Source organism: Sebastes fasciatus, chromosome 17 (genome assembly GCF_043250625.1).
Source record: "Sebastes fasciatus isolate fSebFas1 chromosome 17, fSebFas1.pri, whole genome shotgun sequence".
Classification (NCBI taxonomy): domain Eukaryota; kingdom Metazoa; phylum Chordata; class Actinopteri; order Perciformes; family Sebastidae; genus Sebastes; species Sebastes fasciatus.
In genome coordinates this window covers 16,067,961-16,088,583 of record NC_133811.1, presented here as the reverse complement: position 1 = coordinate 16,088,583, position 20,623 = coordinate 16,067,961, and the positions used below count along the sequence as shown (strand labels likewise).

The 20,623-nt window shown below is 40.4% G+C and overlaps 1 protein-coding gene across 1 annotated transcript in view; it reads right to left on the bottom strand.

The window, feature by feature from the left end:
* elp2 (elongator acetyltransferase complex subunit 2) overlaps positions 1-20,112 on the bottom strand; it is a 35,779-nt gene extending 15,667 nt beyond the window's left edge. Inside the window, exons 1-12 of the mRNA XM_074613246.1 lie at positions 19,934-20,112; positions 19,714-19,792; positions 18,632-18,702; positions 18,408-18,552; positions 15,565-15,642; positions 15,191-15,255; positions 15,008-15,074; positions 9,588-9,734; positions 9,235-9,330; positions 7,472-7,572; positions 1,856-1,987; positions 1,162-1,311 (exon numbers count right to left, since the gene is read on the bottom strand). Coding sequence (XP_074469347.1) covers positions 1,162-1,311; positions 1,856-1,987; positions 7,472-7,572; positions 9,235-9,330; positions 9,588-9,734; positions 15,008-15,074; positions 15,191-15,255; positions 15,565-15,642; positions 18,408-18,552; positions 18,632-18,702; positions 19,714-19,792; positions 19,934-20,065 — 1,263 coding nt within the window. The 5' untranslated portion in view covers positions 20,066-20,112. The remainder of the gene's footprint in view (positions 1-1,161; positions 1,312-1,855; positions 1,988-7,471; positions 7,573-9,234; positions 9,331-9,587; positions 9,735-15,007; positions 15,075-15,190; positions 15,256-15,564; positions 15,643-18,407; positions 18,553-18,631; positions 18,703-19,713; positions 19,793-19,933) is intronic.
* Positions 20,113-20,623: the final 511 nt, after the last annotated feature.

The following is a 20,623-nucleotide window of genomic DNA, read 5'->3' as shown; positions in this document are numbered from 1 at the left end:
ATTAGGCCACTGTGGGTAATGTTGCATCACTGAACATAACTGCTTTATGGCAATATTAAATGTATAAGGCATTTGTGTCAATGTGATGAATTATTAGTATACTCACCATCTGGTTATTTTAAAAGGTACAGTGTGTAGGATTTGGAAGCATCCAAGTGAGGTTGCAGATCGCAACCAACTGAGTACCCCTCCTACAGCTAATGTAAAAACGTGAAAGGCTCTCTAGAGCCAGTGTTTTGTTTGTCCGTTCTGGGCTACTTTAGAAACATGGGGGACTCTGTGAAGAGGACCCGCGCCATATGTAGGTATGAAGGGCTCACTCTAAGCTAACGAAAACACAACGATTCTTAGTTTCAGGTGATTATACACTAATGAAAACATAGTTATGAATATTATATTCCATTTCTGCTGATAGATCCTCCGAAATGCTACATACCGTTCCTTTAAACTAATTCCTAACTATGCACAATCACAAAACATTTTAACCCCCTGAGACCCACCAACTTTACCATCTTTCAGAGGCTGTAGCAGGTTCAGTGTTAGAGCTAGAGTGATATCATATGAAATTTGAAAAGCTAAGGAATCCATTGGAGGCTCAGGAACGCTATAAATTTAGGCAAAATTTGGGTGAGGAAAAACTGGCATGACCATTTTAAAAGGCTCCCTTGATCTCTGATCTCAAGATATGTGAATGAAAACAGGTTCTATGGGTACCCACGAGTCTCCCCTTTACAGACATGCCCACTTTATGATAATCACATGCAGTTTGGGGCAAAAACATGCCGTTTTTTTTTTTTTTTAATGCAGTATAAATGTGATATTTTCACCAATTCTAAATTGGTATATTTGAATATTTCTGCATACTGGGGTCCCTAAACAGTCTTGGAATTACATAAATTGGGTATGACTAGGAAGCTGACACTCGTGGACTTGTGGATCCAATGAGCCCAATTGTATTCATACAGTGAGACCATTTCTTTTAAATTTGATCTCACTATATCTCTCTCCCTAAAGACCTCCTGTACCCTGCTAAAAAAGACAAAAATTGGTCTATTGTGGGTCTCAGAGGGTTCATATACTGTCACAATTTTTGAGCTAAAATCAGCTTTGCAATTTTTCTTCTACATCAACATGTTATAGGTGATTCTTTGTCTATTTTACCTGTTTGGCATCTTGTTTCCTCCACGGAGTGAAGAGTCGGGTGGTCTGGTCTGAGCCCACGCTGAGGATGAACTCACCCTCAGGATCCCAGCTCAGGTCCTGGACTGCATTAAAGTGACCCGATATCACAACCCCAGGCCTCCATTGTCCCTGGTCAGAAAGCATTGCAGTTGGTCAGTTTATAACTTTCAGCCTCTGCTTTCCTATTTAAATTCCCCTCCGCATACACATCACTTCCACGAATGATTGGCAACTACATGATAGGGGGTGATTATAATTTAGCTGTTGCTGTCTGAGAAGTCGATCTCCTTTGAAACATCTGAATTAGTCATCAACACCTTCAGGTTTGTGCTGAGCTTTAAATTCACCTTCCGAGCCGGCGTAATTGAAATGCAGTTATCTCTGAACTTACGTTGTGACTTCAGACCCCCACTCTTTATCAGGGACACCCAACAAAGACACATGCAAAGCCAGTCAAATTGAGTGACAGACGGGAGACTTGGTGTGACTAATTGCAAAGCACTAACATTGAATCTCACGACAAACACATTTACAATTCCAGTGCTTCGGTGACAAGTTGTACACTTCTTGTGCAAATGTAAGAAATAATTTCAACATATGTATTGTAACTGAACAAACTATAAAAATACAGGCATTACATTGATTTGAAAGTTTAGGAGTAACCGAGGCTCACCTCTTTGTCTTGGTCTTTGCACCACAGATGTATTGCTCCATGAAAAGCGTGAGCCACGATCATGGAGCCGTCCGGACTCATCTGGCAGCCGTAGAAACCCAAAGTGTTGCCACCAACCTCCCCTACACGTACCTAGTGTTTTGAAGAGAAACATGTTGTGGGGGTGATCAGAATTGATCAGAAGCATCAACTAGTCTGCCTTTTCAACACACTCGTATCTGACATCAGGTAGGTGAAGAACATTTGGTTTCTGGGTCAGAGTCGCTGACTTGCTGCGGACAAAGATGAAAGACATAGAGGTGCATCAACTGCCATATATGGAGAAAAAGAAACCGAATAAATTAGGTTATTTCTACAAGGAGTTATGAATTTAGTCTCCTTTCCTCCTATATGACATACAGAGTATTTAGCCCAGTTGTTCTCTCAAAGACCTGGGTTTTGTGTAAACCTACAGGCGTAGATTCATAGAAAAAAAGATAAATGAGGGAAAAAGTTTTCAAATCTGTCTCCCTCCAAGACTTATTAACTAAGAGCTCCCATAATGGCGAATAGAAGCAGAAAAAAACCCCCAGCAAATTAAGCTGACAAGTCAAATGAGAAATTATGCAAAATGGGACTTATTAGAGCTGAATAAACTGTGTTGTGTTTTTTTCTAATGAAATTCATTTGTCTACAAAATGAAAGCAATTGCATCGCAGCATATCACACAAAACAAATAATCATGTAAAAATGGCAGAGCCTGAGAGCCCAGAAGGATTTACATAAATTGGATTTGGGTGAGAGCTTGTGACCCCTACGTCACACTCATAGGGCAGATCATATAGACAGTGACGGGTCCGTGGACATGGAGGGCCCATGGGGTCTGAGCTTCCACTGAAAAAAAACAATCCAATCTAAAAAACACCCATAATCACTGCCTCTCAGCTCAGACAAATGCTAGAAAATAAAAAAAGAAATCACTCTTTTGGGATTCTGACCACCTGTCCAATCTCAGAAACCTTGCTTTTCTGTGTCAAGACAATTCTGTATTGAATTTTGTGAATTCAAATCACTACCTGGAGCAGAAAGCCCATTTGGATTTAAGTGCAGTTACCAATTACACTGACAAAAGAAAACCAACTTGTTTAAACTCTTTCTGAGGTTATTCTAACTCGCATTAAGTTCCTATAAAGTTTTTTAAAGCAGGGAAGAAATAAAGAAAAATAAACATGAGGCAAAACAGGATTACAACAGTAAAAATAAACAATATTCAGCCATAATGCAAAAAAAAAAGCTTCTAATTAGTTAGGCTAAAAATGTAACGACTGAATTACAGTCTGAATTCATTCATCTTGACATTAATATCCGTAAAGAACAGAAATTACATGCTAAAATAGAGAAAACAAGACATTATTAATATCTCATCCTGTTGCTTGCATAACCGGTAGGATTCAATACAGGATTATGGCACTAGACGGAAATAACTTGAAACAATGTGACACGTTTGTACAAGAAAAAGTGTGATTCAACCCTGAAATGTAAAAGGGTCTATACTCCTGCATGAAGAGAAACATGTATATTCACGGCCATGTCAGAAATCGTCATTCCTATCTACTCACTCTTCTTGTGAGTTTATACTTCAATACTTAACCAGTCAAAGAGCAACTGTTTACTCAAGGACTTTGAGAGTATTCTGTTGACCAGGCCAACTTCTCACTGAGGAATTCAAACAATTAAAAGCCTTATCGGGCCCTGTGGCCTTGGAGGTAAACTGGGCCCAGAGGGGAGATCTATTCAAATCGATAGCAGCAGAACCAACCCTAGAGAGCGCTACACTGCTCCCTCAGCAGCATGTATCTCCTCCATCTTTAATTAGCTTGTGCCTTAAATGATATGGACATTGGCTGGGAGGAAATATGAGAAGTGCTAAATTCACACTTGAATGATTCAAATCGGGAAAGATGTACAGCTTAGCCTGTAATCTTTTCTTGAAGCAGGTAGGTAGGATGTTTAGCTGCAGCAGTGACCTGAGACTCAGGAGAAACACACAAGAATGTACATCACATGTTGGACAAACACATCAAAAGGCAACACACAAGCACACACACACACACAGTATGTCTACTGTATGTGGCAGCAAAGTGGTGTCCTCAATCATCCGGCCTTCTCAGGGAGCTTGCGCTGGTCATCAATGACCTTCAGAATAACGCCTGTCTGCAGGCTGAAACACAGCGGAACTAATGGCAGCGATAAAGGCACGCTTTCTCTTTGAATGGCACGATCCTCCAGCCATCCAGAGAGAAAGAGAGAGAGAGAGACAGGCGGAGAGGAAAGAGAGACAGTCAGGTGCAAACATAGATGGTGAGATTGAGAGGGAACGAGATGCAACATTAAGCAGATTGATTTTAAAATTCTGCACACAAGAACCTGCCGTAAATCATGCAAAAACTCACAGAGGCAAAAAGCCGTCATCTGTCTTGTATACGAGTGGGGGAACAATATGGATGCACGGCGTGCCTTATCGCTGGCCAGCGGGGGTATGGAGGAGGAACAGAACAAGGACAGAGAAGAAGGGATGGCATAGATCATTCTTTAAAGGAGAGAAAGAGGGTGATGGGTGCTGGATGAGCTTAGCCAAGTTGGGGAAACCCATACAGTGTGTAGTACAGGTAGTGAAATCAAGTTTTCAGGCTGAAATACTGAACGGACACACAGAGACTTCTTTCCTTCAATTTCTCTTGATGTTGAGATGTACAACATCAGGACTGTAACTTTAGTTTAACTTGACATCTCCACTGGTTTAAAGAAGACAAATTATGCTTATTTTCAGATGCATACAGTTTGGGTTTCTACTAGAACATGATTACATGCTTTAATGTTCAAAAAATGATTTATTTTCCTCATACCGGCTGTGCTGCAGCACCTCTTTTCACCCTGTCTGAAACGCTCCGTTTGAGCTCCTGCCCTACCCTCCAGAAAAACCCGGTCTGCTCCGATTGGTCAGCTTGCCCACTCTGTTGTGATTGGTTAACCAAACCAAACTCTTCAGACTCCGCTCCAGCTCCACTCTAACTAGCTTTGTTTGAGGGCGTACCAAACTAGCCGTTATGCAAAGTGTGTTACTTGGTGACATCACCATGTTACAGAAGAAAAGGCAGGACTTCAATCAAGGTGCTCCAGGCAGTTCAGGAGCAGTGTTTCTGTGGAGGAGAGTAACTCCCTTTGGCGAGGACTTTGGGCTTTGTAACTTTGCAGACCTTTAGCATGCACAAAAACCTATAATGTATAACACACTAAAGGAAAGTGTAAAAGCATAATACTGTAGGTCCCCTTTAACTTTTCACCACTTGTTCTCCTCCTTGCAGTGAAGCACAGGTGGACTCCAGGAACCAGTGATATCTCTTCTGGGTTACAGGTTCAACAGAGCACACTTCTGGCCACAGCCAAACACACCTATCAGTGATGGATGTAATCAGAGCTGAAACAGGCTTGAAGCTTTCAACCAGAGAGGGCAGCAAAACACTGCAATAGACTGTCACCTAAGCATGCACATACACATTATTCAAAAATATGAACTCATTTTGGTTTTAGTGGCTTCTCCATCTGCCATGCGGCCAAGTGTGACTTGAGGAGAGTACACAAGCCGAGGTCTGAAAATAGGTTATCTCTCAAACACACAAACACACACACAGACTGACAATTCCTCCAGGCGCTGCAGTGGCCCGCTGTGGTCAGTCTGAGATGTTAATTACCAGTGTGTCTCGTTAGTAAGATGTGCTTTACGCAGCGGTGGGCCCCGGCCACCCCACTGCTAACCCTGCTCTCCATTAAATCTCACCAATTACTCTAATCAGCGTGAAGAAGTGGAGCACTTCTTTGTAAAAATCTGCTAATTAAGACACACATGGCTGGTCAGTTAGCGCTGCCGAATCTGCTCTGCCAATAACTTCAACGTCCCATAGAAAAGCCTTTGTGAGGCCTGTTCAGATTATGGAGAAAAAAAAACACTCCAAAAAGGACCCAAGGCCTTCTGTACGTGGAGGGATGGGAGCAAAATGTAAATACAGTTTCATTCACTAGCATTTCATTGTTGCATGTGTGTGTGTGTGTGTGTGTGTGTGTGTGTGTGTGTGTGGGTGTGGGTGTGTGTGTGTGAGCTTCAGAGGTTAAGCTTCCTTTGTAGGCAAGGAACCTGTCAGTTCAAAGGGTTTGGCTCTCTCGTTTGAAACAAAAAAACAGGTCAGAAGGAGCAGAAACGGAGGAGGAGAGAAATGCACTTCCACATTCAACAAAAAGGTTATTTCAGGTAGGGGGGTTATCTTATTTTATTTTATTTTTGGCATCAAGAAGAAAGGCCTGAGCTGTGGAGGAAGATTGGCCACACCAGACGTGATTTCAAACGCATACTGCTGCTTTTCGTTTCCACTGACCACCTTTGTCTCTAACAATACTGAGAAGAATATGTGACAAGGATCGGCTCTGGCTTCGGGCCCTAATCATCGCCCCTTTGTCAGAGAGGAGGAGAACCGAGACTTTCATGGTTGCTCCTTTCTGTGGTCTTTGTTGCTCGTCACCGGTGGATGTGAATGATGAGATCAAAGGCGCAAAAATCGCAACTGATCAAGTGTGGAATCTTTCTCATCACCTCAGAGTGTGATCTCACTCAAGGTGCCTGCCGTGGCGAGGTGAGCCATTTTTACTTGGGAGCCTGTGTGGCGTTAGCGCACACGCACTGTGGGATACATTCTGCGTGTGTGAGCATGTCTATGTCTGATGTTTTTGCAAGTCTGCCCATGAGTACGTGTTGTTTCTGTCAGGTACGTGGAAAGGTAATCTGAGGTACTCCTGAACCACCTGAGAATTTGGAAGTTGTATATATATATATATAAATATATATATTGTTTTTAAAAGCTGTGGGGCAGATGGGCAGAATACTGCTTTTTCTTCACCATCCACACTTGTGTTAAATTTAGCCTCATTCTGGCACAACAGCAGCTGTTGGGAGCTCAGAGAGACGAGGCGGAGGGGAGCGAAAGGAAAAGCAGGAGAGAGATAATGTGTGAGGGGGAGACGAGACAGGAGGGGAGAAAAGGAGGCAAGCGGTGGAGAAAAAGACGCGGTGGAGGACAGAAAATGACGGAAGGCGAGAGCGAAAGAAAAAAATAATAAGGAGAAAAGGCGGAGGCAGAGGCTATGGCACGTCTTCCAGAAGCCTCTCCATCCCGTGTCGGATGTGTTAGGGAATGGGCCGTAAAAGAGGGGGTTCGGTGTGAGTGAGTGATGGAAGGGAAGATGGGGGAGGTCAACCTCGGATTGTCTAAACTCACAGTGGTGCGCCAGGCTCGGCGACTCTTCATCACTGTCTATCACTTCTATTCCTGACACCTCAATGTCAGGGAGAGTGGAAACCGGCGCGGGGGCACTGACAGCAAGGAGAGAGAATACTGAGGGAGGGCTCAAGCTTCTGGATCATGTCAAGAGCTACTGAAAGGGAAGCTAGCAGAAATAGAGTAGGAAATTGGTGTGTGGGTCTGTGTGCAAACCCTGTGTTCCCTGCAGAGAATGATTGATACCAGTATGTGTGTGTCAGCTTTGTGTATCTGCAAACACTCCCCTTGTACACAGGTCAACACTCACCTGCTCAACCCAGACTCCAGATCCCTCCTCAGGAGCCCAAAGGATCATGGTTTTGTCCATGGAGGCAGAGAGAAGACTGAGAGGCTGTTGCAGCTCACCACCTGCAGGGGGCGACAAAGAGACACTGGGAAACCAATACAGGAGCAGCATAAATAGTCAATAATAGTCAACAGTCAATTATTAGGCCAGTGGTTTGTGATCTTCTATGATTTATTTTTTAAGGTTGCACAGTAATCACGATCATGCTTTTCATGGCAACTCAAGCCCAACAGGCAACAACAGCTGTCAAGTGTGTCAGTGTGCTGAATGAACTAGGACTTGTCCAAAACTGCATGAGATCATCATAAAGTGGGCATGTCTGTAAGGGGAGACTCGTGGGTACCAATAGAACCCATTTTCATTCATATATATCTTGAGGTCAGAGGTCAAGGGACCCCTTTGAAAATGTCCGTGCCAGTTTTTCCGAACTTGCTCGCTCTAAATAGACATGGACGAGCATCGCTCAAAACAGTGAGGCGACACACATCAGCTAAAAGCACAATATCACTCTATATTTCACCTGCTTGGCAGTAATGTTAGCTGACCAGATGAAGGTCTCTCCATGAATCACTGCTGATCCTAGTGTTGGCTTTTCCTGCCTCAGCGCAGGCTCAGGCAGCGGGGCTCCTCAACGAGTTACGTTATCGCCTCCCGACCGCAGCCGGCAGCCGCAGGGAGACACCGGCACCCGGTCGGTAACGAGACGACAACGTAACACGTGGAGGAGCCCCGTCAATTCACAAGACACGGAAAACCTCTGTTGGTCTGGAGGAGCTGCAGCATTTATTTCTGCACAAACGTCCCGTGTACATTCACTAGATATTCTCAGAGCTAAACTAACTCTTCTGCAGTGTGGAGTGAGCGCACGTTCACGTCTAGTAGAGGTGGAGCGAGTACGCGAGCACGTTCGCTCTGTCTGAGTGAAGGTAAGCAGGCAGCGGAGACGAGGCTCCGGCCACACGCGAGCGCGCATATGCGAACGCGCATGTGTGGCGACCCGCTACATTTATACGCTTAAAAAGTTACAAACAGTCCCTTTAACTTTGACAGCTCTAGTATTTTATTTAAGGTAATTATGAAGAGATTCATTTTTATTAGGATGCATGGCATCATGTCATATCCTAATTATTATAATATATGCTTAATAATCATAAACAAATTGTGAAGATGAAAAATGATTCTGATTAAAAAATGTGATTTCAAGATTGAGCAAAATAATTGCGACTACCTTTGCCCTCATAATTGAGCTCAGAATTGATACTTACTGGATGTGTCTAAATATAAAGATGTGTGATGTACACAAAAGCTGGACTGGGTGTGAAGTGATCTTGATGTAATAAGCTTTTAAGGCAACCAGAGTTTAAAGAGAAGATTTAGCACATCCATCAGCCTTTTTCCCTTGAGAGCTAATTAAGCCAATAACTTTTCACACCCGTTTTTTTCTTTGAAATTGTCACCGTCTCGTGCTGCCTTTTCTAAGCAAGAGCATTGTGAGACAAGGGGAGAGAAACAATGTCTCTCAGCTTAGCATGCAAGCCAATCTATTTACTTCCACAGGCTGTAGAAACAGAATAAGTGGCGTGTTTGGAGGCAACTATGATTCTGAAAGTTCGATTCACTTTTAAACAAACACAACTGTGAGATTTTGGCAGGAGCCTACTGCCAATTATCTGAAGCTTTTGTGAGTAATGACCAATCCCTTCCCTGGTTTTTAATCAAGGTACCTTTGTATAGAGGAGGCTGCCAGTGAACTCCATAGACCCAATTCTCATGGCCTGCCAGGACCGTCTCAAGAGACACAGCAAACACAGAAGACACATCTGCAGCAAGAACACAGAGAGGCCAAATGAAGACTGTTGTCAAGATATCAGTTTTATATGATGTAGCTGATTAACTTAGTAGGAATATGTAATTCTTAATGCCCTTAAGTATGTGTTACACCGATAAAGGTAAACACACATAAACACACACACTTGGTTCTTTACGGAGGTCGGTAACCACCATGTGCCATTATACCATCAAAAAACGTGGTTAATTATCACCCTTTTTATTAATCAAGCCTGCGTGGACGGCTCACCTCTCTCCTTCACTTCAAAAACGTCCTCTTTCATTTTGATGATGGTGTGATCGTCCTCTGTGCAGGCGTCTGTCCCAGACTTGGCACACAGCCTCCACACTCTGATGAGGCAGTCCTGGGAACAGCTGGCTAATAACAGCTCCCCACCTGAACGAGTCAGACAGAGAACATGAAAACCTTCCTGACTGGAAAGACATTTTATTTCAATTCTTAAAATACCACCATTTAACTCCCCCAGTAGATTACTTACATTAAGACAATTGTTTTTTTGTATTACATGTTTTCTGAAATAGTATGTTTAAATATGTAAATGAGGCATTAGCTTATTAAAATATGTGCTAATTTGAATAAATTTCCAGAACAGAAATCTGAACATTTGATAAAATCAGTTTCAAAATTCTTGTTGCATTTTGTTGACATATTGGAGTCAAAGGTTTTTTACAGAAGGAATCTCTTTTTATCACTCCATAAATTACAAAATACTGTCAACAGCCATAAAAAAAATACATTTTCACCATGTTTTTAGGAATAAAATGTTCTATAAATCAGGATATGAATGATATATGAACAAATCCCTGTTGAAAAACCTTCAGAATATAGACAGGAATGGAACTGGAAAGTTTGGTATATGTAAGTGCTGCTGAAGGGGGCATTTTGCAAGACGCTACAGGTAAATAGGGTAAAACATATTAATTAATAGCCTAGATCCCCAGTTGATGACTTACATTAAGACAATTATTGTTTTGTATTAAATGTTTTCTGAAATAGTATGTTTAAATATGCAAATGAGACATTATCTAATGCTAACTTTTGGGAATTTAGGAGAAATCTAAAGATGCAAATAGACAAATTGTAGTAAAATAAACACCTAAATGTGTATTTTGTGTACTTTCCACTAGTCTGAAAGAAGACATGTTATGGAAGCAAAATAACCTAATATCTCAAAATTGGCCAATGCATGGAAAACAATGTGCCACAAGCAAGAACCACTTGTATTTTAAATTTTTCTCTTAGGTACAAACACAATTTACGAGTGGTCCAGACCTGTCGTAGGAGTTATGTGCAATTAGTCTACTCTCATATAGACTATCCATATCATCATTAATTTAAATTGGCCATTGTTGCTGTTGTATAACACTACAATATCAATATGAACATCACAAACTGAGAAACAACTTAAATGATGTACTACTTGAAGGTTAATTTGTCTCTCTATATAATAAAGGTCAATGTGTTTTCTGAATCTGACGAGGCAACACTCGTTCGAGCCCACGACGCGAATAAAAGTAAAAGAAAGTTAAGACAGGAATACGAAAATGTTCTTGCATGAGGCTAAGTGTTTTTGCCTGTAGTGTCTCACCTTAGGTAAAGTTGAGTATGTTTAAAGTGATAAATAATTGAGCCAAGTTGGACGATTTAGAACTGAGCCTAACAAGCAACTTTTCTGACTTGGACTCAAGAATACCAAGTTTTTTTTTTTTTTTTGGTTTGTAATGAGCATTAAAGCCTCACCTAGCTCGTCCATAGGCTCCTGTTATCTTCAATTATTTGTTAGAAGTGCTATCAAGGTATTATAGAGGAATGCTGCTGACTGTGACATAGCCAGCAGGACGGCAGGAGTACCGGCCAAATATAAACAAAGCACAAGCCGCTATCTCCGAGTGCTCCCGTCTGTCACATTATGTGTTTAAGGTTTAGTCCAATGGCCACTGGCCCAGATTTGCTTCTGCCAAGATAAATAGGCAAATTATAAAAATCCTCTGCTACTAACACCTAAGGCCTCCTGAATGCTGGGAGAGGTAGGAGGAAGGCCGTAATTATTTGTCGATCATGGTGTTATGACATTGATGACAATGACAGTGATTGTTTTGCTACTTGCCTGAAGCTCTGCCAAAATTACTTGTATTGGTGACTTTCTTGAGCCTGTCAGACTTTTTTTTATGGAACTTTGTTTTTGATAGTTGTGACAATATAAAATACCCATAGGAAACAAATAAAGTTGAAACTTCAACTTATCTTGAATCATTTATTTCCACATTTATTTGTTCATTTATTTCTGTATATATTTATTTACGTTTTAAAAAAATATTTCACTTTTGCATGAAAAATACAAATATTTATTTATCTCTATATAATGTAATTTATTTATTTCTATCCCTTTACTTATCCTTATTCTTTTCTCTATTGCTTTTGCTATTCCTTGAAGGTCCAAGCTGTCAATCAACTGGCATTGGGTGAGCCTTCCCTTTTTCAAAAATATATATATACAGAAATAAATGAACAAATACATGTGAAAAAAATGTAAATGCTTAAAAAATGGATTTTATATTTTATTTTGTGTCTTTATATTTCCACTTTTATCTGTTCTTATTTATTTCTCTTTATATTTCCACATTAATTTATATATTCTTCTTTATATTTCCACATTTTCTTATTCTTTTATAGATTTATACTTTTTTATGGCACTCCTATGACTCCATAGTAGCCTGATGTGTAATGCTTGTAACGTGTTGTTTTGTAATTAATTGAATGACGTGTACCCGATGTGTAACTTGTTGCCTTCTTGGCAAGATTGAAAAAGAGATTATATAAAAAAAAATTAAAAAAGAATGTGTATGAGATCAGATGTCTGACTGTCCATCATAATCAAAGTAATAACGTGATGCCAAGTCCCGTGGCCAGGCCTGTTTAGGACTACAAACAGCTGTTCCAAAGTGTGCAATGTTATATATCAAAAAACATGTGCCAACACCATCGGTAAATTAAAGTGATTGTGAGATACACAGTTGTTACAACTGGCACTATATGTATATATGTATTAGATCTGATGGTGATGCCTGAGATTAGGTGTCTGACTGCCCATCATATTAAACCAATGAGGCTTCATGAATCTGAGTTATAAAGCTAGGCACGTGCACCAGATGTGTTTTGGAGCAGCAGCTGAAGACTCAGAGGTAACTTTTTCCTGCTGAGCCAGCAAATATCAAAACACAAGTTAATCACTGTCAGTAAATGGTTTAAGTCAGTGCTCAGCGACACGCAGGAGAGGGGGAGACAGCTGTGTATGGCATGCGCTCGCACGCTGCGACACCGGTACACACAGCTGGTTTGGTGTTACAGCCAAACTGATACATGTATATGACACTCTCAGTGTGTTTCGGTTACAGTTCGGCTAACTGTGAAAGAACGATGAATGATAAAGTGTGAGTTCAGATCAGTTTGTGAACTGAAGGAAACGCAAATGCAGAACTGATCATATTAGTAACGGTCCAAACTTTTAACAGCCAAAGTCGACATGTTTCATTTCACTGAGCAGAAGAACAATTGGCAACGTGTGTTGCTGAACGTGCATCATATTAAATTCTAACATATTTAAATTTATTTTAGTGCAGCTTTCTGTTATGATGCAGAATAAAGGAGCGACTGTAGAGGACAGTGAAAAAATGAAGAGCCTTTAACTAGAGACGTTCAATCGGTAATAACTAATAATGCGTTTTTCAAAACAGACATTAGCTACCTGTTTGATGGTGATGAGGAACATAAAGCAGGGCTTGATCCTCTGCATGTAAAACACATCTTTATGACTTTATGGCTCACATGAAAGTCGTCTTTTTGATCTAACTATTTGATCTCTTTTTTATCAAATAAATCTTGCAAGAGAAGGTTGAACTAAAAAGACCATCTCCAGCTCCCAAGAAGGTCAGACTACCCTCTCTTCAGTAAAGTAGGAATCATAACATTACAACATATGACCAGCTGATTTTATACTGGTGCCAATTTTATTCTACTACTAAGAGTGAAGGAAAGAAAATCGTGATTTAGAAAATAGGATAAAAAAAGAAAACAGAAAATAGCATCATGCTCTGAATGCCAGTGTTTAACTGCTATGATACACTGCCCCTCTAGTGCTGCAATTTGCCATCTGCCAAGTCATAAAAGAACAGAATGATTTATGTAACTACTACCACAGTGGAGAGAGGGGTTTGTCATTCCTATGGGGATATTTCACAAAAACAAACTTCTCTCTGTCTCTTTGCTGGCTCGTAGCTTGGCAGTAATGAAGAGCCCTTGAAGAGGGTTACACAATTAGTAGAGCTTGGACGGGATCCATGCATTGCCATGTGCTATCATAATACTGTGAAAAGCACACAAGTCCGTGAAACTGGACTCCAAATAACTGGTTTAAAAGGCGGCGGTGTGTTTAGTTTTGATTTTTATAAATGCTCTATTGATCTAAAAACTGAAAATGGTCTTCTTGCTTGCTTTTTGCTTTATGAAGGTCAAAATGTACTTGTCTGTCTTTCTCATCAAATTCTCCCTCAGCACTTAAGTTGATCATGTGGGATCTGACTCTCTCAAACCTCAGTATTATCCAGTCTGCAGGCTTGCTTAAGATGGAGAACCACAAGCACAAGCCCTCAGAGGACCACCATATCAGATTCAAGCAGGTGTATCAAATTTCAAACTTGCTATTATACAGTATGCATGCATAACATTGGAAAACATCCTAACATTTTTTTGTTTTTTATGTATTTAAACGTTACTTTTTAGTCTGGCTTTTAATTGAGCTTTATTTATTTATCTTGCAACATATTTATTGTATTTTGCCTTTTTTTTCTGGTTTTATTTATTTATCCATCTATTTGTGTATTCTAGTCTTTTTTGCTTATTGTTATACAGTTTGTTGGTATACCAAGTCAGAGTTCTTATCTATTTTTAATCCTGCCTCTGGTGAAAATAGTGTTGGGCTGGCAGATGAAATTCGGGCTGCTTCTGTCAACATTTGGCGGGGTTTTGAAAATATTGCGAAAAGAAAATATTACCAAGCAAGCTGTCATTTTATGGTGAAAAACACAAACACTTTGTTGTGTCAACTCACTCATATCATTGACTCATTTAATTTGAGAAATACTTGATTGACATGAGTTGTATTAAATCATCGTTAGAGATAAGGGAGGACCTACCTTGACGTCATCATCATTGACATTGGCATTATAATTTGTTTATTTGGTTGTCTAAATGCACGCTTTGTGGGTTGTGATAGCCTATTTATGCAGATATGAAGCTTTATGATACTGTATGTCTTCTATTGCGTATGTAATGGATTTATGGTTTTACACGGGTTTCTGGCAAGGTTATGATTTGGGCTGGTTTTTATTGAATTGGGCTGGAAACTGGCAATCTGATTCGGCAACACTGGGCTCAGGAGTCTTTAAATAATGTGTATATTTTCTGTTCTGAAATTTTTAACCTTGGCTTTCTGGTTAATGGAAAGGTTTTCCAAATCACAAAACCCTGCCGATAGACTATATATTGTATGTTTATCTGACTTTAAGTCAAGTGAGACATGTAAGCATACTGAGATAGAAACAGTTAATTCAAAACAGGTTCTACTACCATCTCCAAACAGTAGCGCTCACCTAGAGATGCCCAGGCCACTCCACGAACCCAGTCTTCATGTCCTTGCAGTGACATGGCTTTCTGGAGCTGTTGTAGAGCAATTAAAAAAGGTCAAATGTTGCTCTAATACATTTAGTAATTAAAAGTGTTGGCAAGGAAAACATGAATGAGCTGCCCCTGACAGAGTATCGGTCTGAGCTTACCTCTCCGTTAGACTGCAAATACAGATGCACCTGAGAGTTATCGCCCCCACAGGCCAGTATGGGAACTGTGAGAAAAGAAGGTTTTTACACAGTCATGTAAGCACACACACATGGCAGGTTGCATACACTTTTACAAAACAGGAGCGAGGCGGAAGGGAAGAATGAAGCACAGCATCAAACAGGCGAAAGGCACGTACAACAGAAAGGCAAAAGCAAAATGACACTTCAAACGCAGGCTGCATTTTGAATATGACATGCGGGTACAGGCGCTGAAGCAGTGGTGCAAATTGAGATGGATGACATGAGAGGAAAAAATGTCTGTGTGTGTAGCGCACAACTTAAAGGATGTCTGTGTAGGAACAGCTTAGGCTTACCTCTGCTGCCTGGCAACAGTGCCAAAGAGACATCCATCATGAAACTGCTGCCAAATGATAAGGTATGGAGGCACTCGGCTGAGGAACACACATGCACATGGAATTAAACTTTCTGATGCCCTACGAGTAATACTGCTACACAACTAAAAAAGAATATATTATGACAAACTATATGGCTTTTGTGTGAACAGAGTTAAATGTGTAAATACTTCTTTTGACTGTTCCTTTTTGAAATATTTGCAAAAAGATTTTTTTTTTCTTCTCTGCAACCCCTTAACTGTAGAGGCCAAGTGTCTTTCAAGCTGTCACAATCCAACATAACATGCACAGTATTTTTATTTAGGAATACTCCCCAAGGTTACGCCCAGTCTGCATACACACACGCTTAATTTCAATGACTGTCAAGCAGCATCAGTATTCATCGGCACTGACAGGTGGACAGAAACTTTCAACAAAAAGAGAAGCTGCTCTGGGTGACAGCTTCGGAAAAAAAAAGAAAAAGTAGATGTGGTTGACAGCTTGGAACATCACTGATGTTTAACTATGTGAGGAAATTAAAGCAATATTACAATTAATACGGCGGTGGTGATTCTGTCAACATTTTTAAGGAAACAGAAACATTTTGTGAGGAGAGATTAAACAGTATGTACAGTTATTTCTGTCCAAAAAACATTTCACTTTTTTTCTATCACTGACAGATTGCTTCCCTGTTTTGCCTACATGTTAAGTAGAGCTGACCCGAATGCTTCAAAGCTTCGACCGTTGCCATGGTATTTTACCTAATTTTTACTTTTTTTATTTATTATATACAAGTATGTAATAATAATGTAGAAATCCCAAAAATAGCCAATGAAATAAGGAATAATCCCACTACATTTTTCGTTATTCATATTCAACATGAATTATTAAATTTGCGTCAACACGTTAACTTTGACAACCCTACTTATAATACATTATGTCCTCCACTTAATAATACTTTATAAACCTTGTTATAAGTTGTTATGCAAAATTAAAAACATTTATAGGGAGTTTGATAAAGCCTTATAAATTAATTATAATGTATTATAAATGTGCTTATTATTGCATTATAGACATGACCTTCATAAGATGTTACCAAAATATCTTCAAATAATACTATATAGAAATGTAAATACTGATTTGTGGGCAAATTCACATTTTTTACTTGCCAATATTATATGTACATACTTTAACAGCCCTATTTTTAATTTCAAAACAATAAAAGGTGTAAGCAGATTAAAACACATTGCTTTCATCACAACAAACAACCTTTATAAATGTTTTAGTGGCCTTAAGGTTAAGATTACATCCCTATTACTATAATATATTGACAGTTTGTGTGCTTTTTGTAAATTATGCAAAGGCACTAATAGGGGAAAATGACAAGATGTCCAATAAATATGAAAAGCTGCTCCTGTGGAAAGGTTATCATATATTAATTTACTTATATTGACCCTATAAACAATTTAGTATAGGTAAGGTTTTGCCCACTCAGATGGTACCAATTTCTGGTCTGGAACAGTTCTGCAGCACTGCAGAAGTGAGGCAAATGACCATGTTGTTTGTAAATACGGCCATGTCCTCTAGCAGCCACTAGGGGGCAGATAGTCTAACTATAAGTGAATGAGTAAAATTGGTTATTTATCAAGTAATATACAAGTCTCTTACTACCTGGATAGAGTCCCACATCAAAACAAAATGAACTGATAGAAATGAACTGCGAAGATGCCTTTCTTTTGAAAATAAGGTTTTTGTTTTTTTCAAAATAATAACAATATCTTACAGGTTACATCAGTGGTTTCTAACTTGGGGGTCTGAACCCCTAAATGGGATCACAAGATGAATCTAAGGGGGTCGTGAAATAATCACTTGGGCACAAACACAAAATTATGTTAATGTTTAGGACTCAAACCTGCAGTAGGCAACAATTGTTTTGCATCATTGGGCAAAAATTCCATAATAACCTTTCAGCATATTGTAATTCAAGTGTTCTCAGAGATAACTAGACTTCTGCACCTCCTCATGGCTCTGTTTTCAGGCTTTAAAAAATCTAGCCCGTGACGGGAGACTTTGACCAATCACAGGCGACTTCAGAGAGAGCGCGTTCCAATTGGCTGTGCTCTGGTCATGTGAGCAGTGCTTGGTATTAACATAACATAATATTGATTCAAATTTGATCAGCGCTGTCTAGTTTGACCGTTTGGATGGAGTTTGCGAGTGATTGACAGCCGGCTCTCATAGACGGCAGCTGGACAGCAGACCTCAGGTCAGCTCTGACTGGTTGTGTTCCTCCGGTCTGTGAAATCTTGCAGATGCCATTAGGGGCATCGGAGGGCACAGAGGCACATGTTTTTTTTTCAGGTTACCTGTTTCATGTACTACTGTCAGGATATAGCGCCCGTTTTATAAAAATAACTTATTTTTTTTTTAAATCATATTTGCTCCAATCTCGCCTACTTCAGCCTTAACTCATTTTTTTTACTTTTATCTTGAGGAGAACTGTATAGTTTTACCTCTTCATGCCTCTAAATGTATTCAAATCAAAGAGTCTGAGAATCACTCTTTGATTGAACTGCTCACTACTCACTCACAGACATGCACCCTGTGAGGAGGGATCTCAAGTAGACATTGCTTCATATTAAAAGGATCACAAGTAAAAAAAAAGTTGGGAATCCCCCAAATTAACAACCAATCCTACCCAAATTACTACTTTAAAACGCTTTTCTTTTGTAACGTTTCCAACATTATTATGGCAACAAAGTAGTGTACAACAACAACTCCACAGGCTGACACTAAAATGTATTTGTCAGGTTTGTGCCTCTTACCTTCTTTGGCTTCATTGCAGAGCCACAGTCTGACCGTGGAGTCGGATGCTGAGGAGGCCACCAGGATCTTTGAATCTTCCACATAGATGGCATCCACAGCACAAACTGCACCAGTGTGGCCCTTACACTCCACTGAGTGGATGAACTGGAAACAGCAGAGCACATTTTAGAAGATATACTGTAAAAAGACAGAGAAACACTGTCAGATGAAACAAGTGGCCTACCTTCCCATTTTGAGCCTCCCAGACGATGAGCCGATTGTCAGAGCCTCCTGAGACAAGATGACTCTCTGGAGCTGCAACAACAATAACAAAATAGTTAAGTAAAGATGCACTATATGGCTTTTTCTGAGGCTGTTTTTCATGGTTTGGGCTACGCGCGCTCGCGTGTGGCTACACTGTTCAGACTCAGACTCCAAAACAAACTACACGGATGCACCAAAACCGCAAAGTTCTATCTAGTGGATCCCGTCTGTTAAACAGTGTTGGCCACGGTCAGAGGACGCGGGGGAGACCGTAGCTTTGGTCTCCAGGACCGGAGTCTCTGCTGTACTCTGCTCTCTGCTCCTCTGCCTGCCTGCTTGCCTTCACTCAGCTCGCTCCACCTCACGTTCATGCGCGCTCACTCCACACTGCAGAAGAGTTAGTAGCTCTGAGAATATCTAGTGAATGTACAGTGGACGTTTGTGCAGAAATAACTGCTGCAGCTCCTCCAGACCAACAGATGTTTTCCGTGTCTTGTGAAGTGACGGGGCTCCGCAACGAGAAACGTTATCGTCTCCGACCGGGTGCCGGTGTCTCCCCTGTTCCCTCCGGCCGCGGTCGGGACGCTGAAGCAGGAAAAGCCAACACTAGGATCAGCATTGATTCATGGAGAGACCTCTGGTCAGCTAACATTACTGCCAAGCAGGTGAAATATAGAGTGATATTGTGGTTTTAGCTCACATTCAGGTAGCGCGTGCACATGGGCGAGTGCGAGCAACAGGACACTGACTTTCGTTGACTTAACGGCCACAGGTGTCGCTGTTACAACCAATTTCTGATTCTTACAAACAGCCCCTTTAAGGAAAGCACAGGTGTTACTAATAACACACATTAAAGTGTCCCAGTGAGTGTCAGTGAGCCAGCATGCACAATATATAGATCCTGAAATTAAAGCAGCTAAATGGGATTACGTCATCATTCATTTCTTTATTTACATTACAACTGTGTTTTACTTTCTACTGTGAACATGTCAAAATGACCTTAATAAAACAGCTCATCTCATCTTGTGGTGGAGACACTTAAATAAACCAGATGACACTCACCACAGTCCTCTTTGTGAATCCACTGGACTGTGTTCACTCTTCCTGTGTGTCCATTCAGCACAGCGACAACCTTCCTCTCCTGAAGTAAAACAGAATGACGTGGTTACCAAGGTAACGAACAAGAGAGCAACGTTTATTCAAATGTGCTCAGTTGTCGTTTAGCTGTGACAACCAGCAACGACAGCTGACTTTACAGACACATTAAGACATGTTTTATTACCTGTGGGTCGTACAGAGCTACGGAGGTACAAGTCCCAAAGGCAATGGTCCCACCACGACCCCAAGAAACCACATGTGGAGTCCTGTTTGCACAACAAGCGACATGGCATGTTTCAATCACAGGCGCTGCCATGTTGGAAACTGTAGTTGTGGCGTAGCTGTAAATGTGTCCGTAGCTAAACCGACCCGTTCGAACAAAGGTTCCGCTTCCAAAGGACGATTATAGACAGTTACTATTGTTTTAGAGACGTTTTCACACACGATAACCTACTCAGTTATCTTTATTATTCCTAGTACGTTTCAACTTTGTTTAAATCTCGACGATAAGCAAACATTTAAGCGTTTAAACTTGTTCTTTCTTTTCTTTTCTTTATTGTCACGCCGGTTATACAGGTACAATCGTGTGAAATGCTTTTTGCTGGGAAGCTCCATTAAAAGAATAAGTTATATTACAATTATAAAAGGAAATACTTTGTACAAGGGCATGTTAAGAATATATACAGGCATATAAAGAACATATACATTAAGAACATATACAGAATATACAGTATAAGATATATTTTTGTGTGAGAATTGTATGTATTATTTATTATAAGTCTGATGGTCTGGGGAAAAAAACTGTTCCTCAGTCTGCTTGTGAGAGTCCTGACTACAATGCACTGTAGAGGGATGAACACTAGATGGAGTACAT